The 10,487-nt window shown below is 37.5% G+C and overlaps 1 protein-coding gene across 1 annotated transcript; it reads right to left on the minus strand.

Annotated features, from left to right (window-relative positions):
• Positions 1–9,811: 9,811 nt before the first annotated feature.
• On the minus strand, positions 9,812–9,994 carry EJ05DRAFT_446036 (uncharacterized protein; the record flags this gene model as incomplete). The annotated part of the gene is made up of 1 exon (XM_033742214.1): positions 9,812–9,994. A coding segment is annotated over one exon (183 nt), but the record flags the coding sequence as incomplete, so codon positions are not given.
• Positions 9,995–10,487: the final 493 nt, after the last annotated feature.

A 10,487-nucleotide genomic window follows, 5' to 3' on the forward strand; every position in this document is an offset into this window, starting at 1 on the left:
GGTGTCAATAGAGGGCTGATCGTTGTCTGAGCCAGCGTATCAAGGCTACAAGAGTTGTCAATGATTAGCCTGGGCGAGTCTTGCAGTGCCCTTCGGTCTACAGCCTATACGCGCTCATGCCGATTCGGCTTGGACGAGTAAAAGCTTGATCAGTTCATTACAGCAGCCTACATTATGATAGGGACAGAGAATTAATTGGAGGTAGGTATTTTCATTGTACTGTATGTGGGCATGTCGACATGACGGGTCTGGTCACCGTGAACCGATAGCGTATGGCAGAGGCACCTGCACGCAACTGCACCTACACCCGTTCCCGCACCCGCTCCCATCTCACACGGCGAAAGTGGATGTAATGAGTGTCTTACTAGTGGTTGTTGTAGATGTAGTGGAAGTAGTGGAGGTAGGATGTGGCGGCTGTGGTGGATGCGCGGGGCCGCTGGGCGGAGAGAACTTGTGGCGCCCGCCGTGTCGGAGGCTGAATCCATCAGATGCTTCATGTTGCTTTGTCGTTATCGTCAGCTCATCACTCAAAGACTCACCCAATTCTCATGCATACCCATGTCCAAACTCATGTACATATTTGCACGAGCTCCGCGTAGTTTCCCACTATTTCGAGTGGGCGATTCGTGAAAGATGTCTGCGTCTCCCGTCCTGAAGTCTCTAGATTTATCCCCGTACTTGATGCATAAGTGCTAAGCAAGGGCCCTTATAAACAGCCCGCACCGACATGTGCCTCCTGCATCAAGATGCGCCGCAACACATTTAGCTTGAGCAGAGAGGCGTGTCGCACATATAAATGGAAGCTCTACCATACACACCAAAGGCCAGAGTCCATTTCGAGCTAGACCGTGTACACGAGGGAAGAAGACATGGCCGTCCGGGCCTGGGAGCCGAAAGAGCAAGACACGTTTGACCACGTTGTACCTTGAGCCAAAGCGGCAATCGAGTACATCGTACTCTGTATGACTATGGTCAGGGGTGCGCCAGTATTGGCTGCCGAGACAGGAACATTTTGAAATGATAAGCACGCCGCCGCACGCCCGTCTCCAGGTGGCTTGCCGTGGTCATACTAAGGGATGTCAGTAGTGCATGTCGTCAGCTTTAGACCACGCCTCCAGCGGGTGGTCGCAGTCGGGGGCGCTGGCAAGGAATGCTGGCCGAGTCCAGAAAAACAGACCTACAGTATGTGTTTGTACTGCAGATTCGATCAGTGCATTGCTCGCGGCGCAGGTCCTCATAAGCCATGTCAAGTAGATGGATATAGTGGTGAGGGTATCATAGCGATATTGGAAGGGGAACAGGAATGCGAAAAGTGAGCGTGACAGTAATTAGGTAAATGTGAAGGCCCCTGCGCCGTCTGCGGACTGACTGCAGACTGCCAAGTCGCAGGAGTCGGCCCGATATCTTTGCGGGCCATGACAGGTCAGGACAGAGGCAGAGACATTTCAACAACAACAACGACAACAACAACAACGTTTCTTATTCACTCAATCTTTATCACTTCGCCAGCTGAACCACACGCCACTTACCATCTTCGACGACCCGCTCTGTGAGCCATATATCATCCCAGCAGCCGCCGCGTCTCGTCGCTAGGACGAAGGCGACGACAAGCACAAGGACAACCCGTCTTTGCTTCCGTACATCGGGTCCGTGGTCCGTCAGTCATCTGCCCCAGCTCTTACAGCCTCCCTGTTTCCTACAAGTCGATTGATTGATTAATCTGCTTCCCGCCTCTCACGGAACCCACGTCCCAGCAAGCATGCTCGCCGCCACCTGTCAGGCTGTCTTGGGCAACTCATGCAGCTGTCTCTGTCCACGTTGCCGCAGTCGGGCGACGGCGTGCATCGACCACCGTGCAACGCACTGTCTCAATATCGGTGTGCGGCTGGAAGGTATCGACTATGTCTCCCATCACCATGCCCCGACGAGGACAATACATGCCATTGTTTCCTCTGATCCTTGCAATCAGCCGTGTGCTCGCTGAGCGAAGAGCCAGGGAGTTCCCTCCATGCCTTGCTAGCTTCGCCCAAGAACTATCCTGTCTTATCATCCTTACTCTTCCAATGTCCATTAATGTCGTCTCCTTACTACACTAAGCGATATGCACATGTGTTCTTTGTCCGCCTGTCCATCTACATCGCACGTCCCAGTGCGAGACCATACGACCGTGACCTATCGTGACAGCCATCCAATTCTTGTCATTCCATTGTACGTGGGCTCCTGGTCTCGACATCAGTGCACGCGAGGGCGCCCTGTACATCACAGAGAGGCACGCCGCAAGGCTGCCACCCTTGCTCTTCAGCGGTGTATTGACGAGGCTCCATTGTGCTATATCCTGTGCTTTATTTATCATATCTTCAATTTCCAATGTCAGTACCATTATTCTCTATTCTCTTTTCATGATAGTATCATCTCCTGATTTTGAATGACAGATCCGCATACGCTACCAGCTATTTCATGTTCCGGTGCGATGGGGTAGATTGGCTGCTCGTTGAGCTCCTGTGAATTGTCCTATAGCGTGCTCTACTCCGAGAGAAGTCCTTTCCTGACGACATAGTAGCTACTTCTCGATCGTTGTTTGGTTCATGTCAGACGCTTTGAAAGATCATCTGTCTATACGCGTTCTACCCAACACACCTTTTTCACTTCCAGCCCGAAGTCTTATCGATTGACCATCGGAGATAATCCTGGCTCGAGTACATGAAAACTATAACGCTAGTGTCCATCTTTCGACGATCTGACTTCGATTTCACCATCTTGTCCTTGTTAAGCCCGCTGGGAGCTATGAGTCCCCTGCACAGGCCTTGCTACACGCCACAATATTCTCTTCTCCAACGTAATAGAGGTCCAATCGTCTATCTGTCTGTCTGTCCGTCCGTCGCTCTGTCCGTCTTGAAAACGAAGAAGACGAAGAAAAACGTGTGTTTGTTTTAGTAGGAAAATATAAAGAAGAAGAAGAAGAAGAAGAAGAAGAAGAAGAAGAAGAGAGGAGCATGGCATGACAAGACATGTGTGGGAAAGACAAACTCTCAACCTGGGAGGGTGTAGATAGTGGGCCCACATTCCAGATTGCATGAAGGCCACGTCAAGGGGAAGAATCTCCTTCGGCCACCTTATTCTCTGCTCTTGGTCAAGAATTCAAACGCTGGTGTGCAAGATCAAGGTCTTCCGGGTTACATCTCTGGCTGATTTGCTCTCTTCAGGGACTTCGCGTTCGATAAGGCTCGATGAAGTATAGGAGCCATATAGGCCCAATGCTGTTCACAATATAACACGATCTCAAGTATATAAAATACGAGCAAGGGCTAAGTGATGGACTAACCATGTTCTGATGGTACGACGGCACTATGTTCATTGTACAGCGCCGCGGCCACATGCTCCAAGACGCGAAGCATGATTTTAGGGTTCTGGATGTACTTGGCCCAACTTCTGTTCACCGCTGTTGCTGAGAAGGAGTAAGTATACTTACCTGGCGTCACGAACCGCAGATTGAGTTGTGAAGCGAAGAGTTAGGTCTCCCAAAGCACCCATAAGTTTCCCCTTGTGTCTCCTACTAAGGCGTTCTTCTTGGCAGTGAAGTATTTGATGTTTGAGGGTAATCCCGTTATCCTAGTAATATCAATGTTCGGTGTGACGTTTTCGAGTTGCCGCTGGGAATGTAACGATTTTCAATACCAGACCTACGAAGGATATATTTCCTAGTGATGTATATATATATCTATGATCTCGGCCATTGTGATGTTTATCCTTGTAATCTCCAAATGTGGCCTGGTTCTTAGCTTCGGTTAGACTTTCTCACAGTGTCCTCGGCGGCTGCAATGTCAAATACATAAGACATCTCGTGTCCCGCCTCTGCAGTTCATGTAGTCATAATCGCAAGCGCACTCAAGGAGTCGCAATATAGTGGACCGAAACATGAGCTGGCACTTCTCTAATACTTGGCAAGTGTTAGTATTAGGCTCATACAGGTAGCCCGTGAGTGTCGTAGGTTTCTTTGTATTGCAGCCTATGACTGCGAAGTTGAGATTGGCCCCTACTGCTTTAATATCGAAGTATTCGGTCGAATATATCACGGCGAACCCAGCACGGAAAAGGTGTGGGTATCCGCCATTTTCCTAGAACCTAACGAGCTAGGACTGGTACACGCGTGTTCTCACACCAATCTTCCTATTATAAGCCTTCTCTATCTTTATACTTATCTATAAGTATATAAGAGTATTAAAAGTAGATATAATAGATAATTAGATAGATCTCTATCTAGCTATAAGCTTATTTTATCTTTATAAGGTCTCTTTAAAGAGATAGAGAAGAATCTTTAAAAATTATTAGAAGTTCTTAGAAGAGAGTCTATATTAAAACTATATTAGATTCTAGAAAATCTACCCTCTTTCTCTTCTCTAAGAAATTAAACTCTCTTATTATAGACTAAAGTAAAGAGTTTAGAGCTTAAAAATTATATAGAAATAATTACCTTACTCTACTCTATAAGTCTATATAGATATTATAATATATAGATCTCTAACTAGAGATAGAGAGATAAAATAACCATTAAAGATTTAGAGTAAGAATATATATATAAGATAGAAAATACTAAGCTTATTAGATTCTAGAAAAAATAATAGATTACTCTACTAGCTTAGCTAAGAAATAGTAGTAGTTATAAATAATTATAAATATTAATTAATTATCTAGAATAGTATTAAGTACTATAAGATATTTATAGATATAATCTAAGGGTTAAAACTATAATTATATAATTAGTTACTCTAGAATAATAATAATAATAATAATAATAATAATAATAATAATAATAATAATAATAATAATAATAATAATAATAATAATAATAATAATATATTATTATTATTATTATTATTATTATTATTATTATTATAATTACTAGTAGTAATAAATTATATAAGTAGATAGACTTAATACTTAATACTATAGATAATAATAGTAAAGATAAATTAAGAAGTTATAATATATTAAGAAAGTAAATAAATAAAGATAGATAAAGATAAGTAAAGATAAATAAAGATAAATAAATATAAACAAGTATAGTATATACTTAGTAAGTCTTAGGTATCTCTTAATCTAAACGCTCTATATAAAATTATATAGAGTATCTAGATCTACTAATCTACTTAGTCTATATATTATATTCTATATATTAATATTATATTTTATATATATAAATATATATTTATATACTAGACGCTTAAGAAACTCTCTTTCTATAGATAGTTTATTTTATTTATTACTATAGATTATAAAATAATACTATATATATTACTATACTATTAGAGCTAGTTATATCTATATTCTATTAATTAAAGATTCTACGTATATTATTATAGTACCGTTCTCTATAGTATAGAGTATTACTATACTATACTAAATTAGATAGTAATATTTATCGTTTATCTAGAATCTAACTCTCTTAGTATTTAGATGTTATACTATGTCTTTTCTACTTAAATTTATATAAGATAGATATATTCTAGTATTTTATCGTATACTAATTACTAACACGTTACTATTACTAATTATATATATTTAGTAGATTATTAAGACTATCTAGTAGTTAGTATATCTATTATATAATATATTTCTAGTATTTTTAACTTATAGTTATATATAGTAGACTTATCTAGTAAGGTATATAATATAAGTATCTATTACTAAATTAACTTTCTTCTTAAGTATAATATACTCTCTACTATTACTATAGAGAAGTCTTAAGTATCTATTTTAATAGTTAATTATATAAGGTATAATCTTACTATATATAGCTAGTAAAATAAATCTCTATCTATAAAGACGTATAGTTATAATACTATTCTTAGTAATTATATAATAGAATTACTATTTAAGTACCTACTCTAAGAGAGATAGCTATACCTTAATAAGATAGTAAAATAAGTATATAAAGAGCTTAAGATAGTAACCTTACTATCTACTATCTTAAAGTAGCTAAAGAAGAGAGGGTAGACTAGAAGTCTACTATAGTATATTTATTTCTAATACTCTAAGGTTACACGTTATTTCTATTATAAGAATATTACTTAGCTATCTACTAATTACCTTATATTTATTAATAAGATTATCTTTAATAAGAAAATAGAATAGAGAAGATAGGGTAGAGCTTCTTATAGAGAGACTCCTAGGTAATTTATAAGGATTAATCGAGGCCCTATATATAGTATATATAGTACTATCTCTATTAATAGCTTCGTTATCTATAGTATTAAGAAAGGTTACTATACTAAGTAAGAGTTTATTAACTAGCTAGAGATATATCTATTCTCTAGTCTATAAGCAAAGTACTCTAATTAGACTATAGTTATTATTATAGATAATCTCTCTCTTTATACTAATAATAACATTACTTCTATAGTTACTATAGCTAGTTATACTCTTTAATATATACTATCTTACTTATCCAATTATAATTCTACTAAGTTAGTATAGGTAGTTCTAAAGATATAGATTTAAAGGTAGTATCTATTTATATATAAGTAGTTATATAACTTCAAGAAGTTCTTATGCTATATCTTTAAGAATAGCTACTATAATTAGTTTACTCTCCGCTTCTTTAAGTATATAGCTAATAGCTAGTATATTAATGAAACGCTATGAGAGCGTATTATTACGGATTTAAAGTAGTTTAAGTATAGTAGAAGGTATGGTTTTACGGTAGAAGTAAGGGATATTAGTTTACTTTTTATAGTACTCTTTACTAACTAATATTCTATTATTCTTACTTATATTTATAGAGAGAAGATATACTTATTTATATATATATATATATATATATTTAATATAAACTTTATAGTATCTCTACTTAAAAATCTTATATAGCTCTAGAAGCGAGTCTATAGAGTACCTTTACTACTTTCTTCTACTCTACTATCTTAAGATTACCCTTATACTTATAAAGATAGTAATAAGTATCTAATACTATACTTAATAGAATAATATACGCCTTTACTATTTTATAATAAGTAGTTCTAGAATAAGTAATCTCTTTAATCTATCTATACTAATAATAGTTATTAACTATATACTTACGGAGTAATCTAATCCCGTTCTTTATCTCTATATACGTTTCCTTTATATATTACTATTTAAGTACTAACTAAACCACGTTAGTCTAATAAAGTTCTAGTTAAGTAGAGCTACTATATAGTACTAGATTTATTATCTCTAGTAGTATTAATAGATAATAGCACTAACTCTTAACCTTATAAGTTAGTAATAGTAACGTATAGAGTAGTAGAATACCTAGTAGATATAGAGGTACACGTAATATAAATATAGAATTAAATCTAGTCTATTAAAGTTAAGTCTATCTTATCTACTTATAAAAATATTAATACTTAGCCCTTTTCTTATTCTTTACTCTTCTATCTTCTTAATAGTACTAAAGCTTATTAATTACTACTTAAACCTTCTAAGTCTAGAGTTACTTAGTAAGGGTAGTAAGATTAACTTATCTAGATATATCTATCTTCTTTACTAACTTTCTCTTATAGAGTTTAGATATAGGTTACTTTATTATATCTATAGAAGAATTCTTAATAGAGACTCTAGTAATACTAGTAGTAATAGCGTATATCTATAATAATAATAATAATAATATTAGTAAACTAGGTAGAGTACCACTCTATAGGCGCATGCCTCCTCTAGTCTAAGCTACTATATAAGAAGAAACCTATAAATAGGAAAAACTCCCTTATATCCATAACTACGCTCTATCTATCCTCTCGTTCTTTATATATATATAGCCCTAGGGGCTACCTATAGACCTATAGTCTATATTATAATAGTTTACCCTTAGGTAGCACGTGTAGATACGGAGATTATTAGTTAAGGGCTACCCTTAACTAATAATCGCGGTTCTCCTGGGGTTCTTCCGACGTATACCGGGGTTCTTCTAGTATATATTAGGCTTCTTCCGGTATATATACGCGGGTCTACTAGAACTAGGGGAGAGGAAGGTATATAAGTATCTATCGGGCGACGTCCTTAGGGTACTTATTAAGCTATCGCGTAATGTCGGAGGTCCTCGTTATACGGATAAGGGCTTATCTTAGGGTATAGAGGCTAGAGCACGTCGCGAGGTAGTAGCGTATTATACCTCTCTAGCTATAGTCCTCGTACTAGGGAGATACGTCTAGGACGCCTCTCTAGTAGAGATAATATAGGAGACCTATAGCGCCTATTCGGGCTTAGAGGAGTATAGATGCTTAGGCCTTCGTTAGCCCTTTATATATCTATTTACTTAGTTCCTTCTAAGGCCCTTAGATCTATTCTAGATATCTATTCTATTAGGAGGCCTACTAGACTTTAAGTTCTCCCTCTATTTATTCTAGATCCATGACCATATAACGCGGCTAAGCTCCTTAGGGCTCTATTAGCTTAGGATAGTATCCGGGTTATTTTAAACCTTCTATATAGTCTAGCTTAAGTCCGCCTCTATATAGTATTTATATTATACTTAAGTTTATTCTATAGTAGGGAGGGCCTAGTAATACGTATAGATACGTATACGTAGTACGGCGAAGGTATATACCCTATCTCCTCTACGTTCTTATACTTATTATTTAGTAAAGTATATAAGTCTCTATATCTAGTAGAAGTTCTATATACTTATTACGTTTATCTCGCGTTAGAGGAGTATTATATTAGTAGCTTTATATACACCGGAGATAAGGCGGAGTATATAGTTTTATATAGACTTAAGCTTTACCCGCTAAGCTTATATAAGGGCCGTATACTAGTACTCGTATCTATATATAAAGGCTAGGCGTGCTAGGGAGACGTATAGCTATCTCGCCTTATCCTAGGCTATTCCCTACGTAGATACCGTAATCCGGTATATAGTGGTTTCTATCTAGAGGGCTCTAGAGACGGCGTGTGCCACCTATAGTCCCTATTTTAGCTTATTATTAATTATAACGCCGAGTGCGCGTATACTCTGTACTAGTAGTTCTATAAAGGCGTCGATTTAGGGGCGACGTACCCCCTCCCTAGTAGCCTATCCTCTATAGTAGTTAATAAAGTATATAAGCTAGTATTTTTTAGGTGCGAATTTTACTCTATAGCGCTTTACCTACTAGACGTATTTCTTATGGTCTTATTTAAGTCGTGTACATGTTCTACTAGTACTACTATTAACTATAAGGAGGTATATATCGTCCGCGTATCCGACTATCTCTATATATTCTATTCCCTAAAGAAGGTCTACTATAAAGAAGAGGAAGAGGATTAGGGAGATGGTGCTCCCTTACGGGATGCCGTATACCGTCTCCTTATATTCGCTTTAGTATCTAGGGATATATATTTAAGTAGTTCTTTACGCGAGGAAGGACTATATAAATCGTATAATCTACTTAGGTATTCGCCTTATCCGGAGGTTATAGATAAGTCTTATATAGTTTACCTTATTAAACGCCCCTACTATATCTAGGGAGAGTAGCGTAACGACTCGTCCTTACTTCTATATAGTCTAGATAACCTTAAGGATATATTAAATAGCTATAATTAGGGAGCTTTCTACCTTCGCCTTCTGGTTTACTAGGAGAAGGCCGTGTACCTATACTACTATACTTATCTTCTTAGTAATCGTGGCTTCTAGTACCTTACTAAGGTAGAAGAGAAGGGCGATTAGCCTCTATCCCTTTAGCGTATTTAGGCTCTTCCCTAGTTTTAGGAGTATAACTATGTATATGGTTCGGAAGCTCTATAGGTGGTATCCTATACGGGCGCACGCTTGGAATATATAGCCTATAATTAGTAAGGTCGCCTATATAGTCCTCTTAAGGTATTGATTCGGAATTCCGTCTAGCCTAGGCGCTTTATTATTCGGGAGTATCTTAATAGCGCCGAGTATATCGTTATCCGTGATTTCCCTAGGGATACTTATAGCTTCCGGGTATTCCGTGCCGTTAATATCTAATAGATCTACGGGTTCTAGGAGAGGGAATATAACCTCTTATAGGATCTCTATTTTCTTAAGGCTCGTGGAGTATATCTTTTCTTAATATATAAGGGAAGGTATAAGTGGTATAGGTGTCGGGGAGGCGGTGCTTTTAGCCTATTTTACTATATACCATAGTCTAGTAGTATTACGTGTATGTCTATCCGTAACTATACGCTACTATTTACGTTACTTATAGTGGAGGACCTTATCTTATTATCTTCTCGCCTCTCTCTATTTATTCTACGCTTTAGGTATACGGTTATAGTATACGTATATATATAATCTCCGGACTTCTCGCCTATACTCTTATACTTAAGGTATACTTTTCGGGTCTAGGGGTCTATATATTTAGTACGGCACGTGTTTATCTCTTACTCCCTAGTACGCCTATAGGAGTATATTCACGGCCTAGTTAATGGCCGGGCCATTAGATACGTCGACTATAGACGGGTCTAGGATTATCGATTCTAGGTCCTTTAGGTACTTTCACTAGTTAGTA

This window comes from Pseudovirgaria hyperparasitica (genome assembly GCF_010093815.1).
Source record: "Pseudovirgaria hyperparasitica strain CBS 121739 unplaced genomic scaffold EJ05scaffold_28, whole genome shotgun sequence".
Lineage (NCBI taxonomy): Eukaryota > Fungi > Ascomycota > Dothideomycetes > Acrospermales > Acrospermaceae > Pseudovirgaria > Pseudovirgaria hyperparasitica.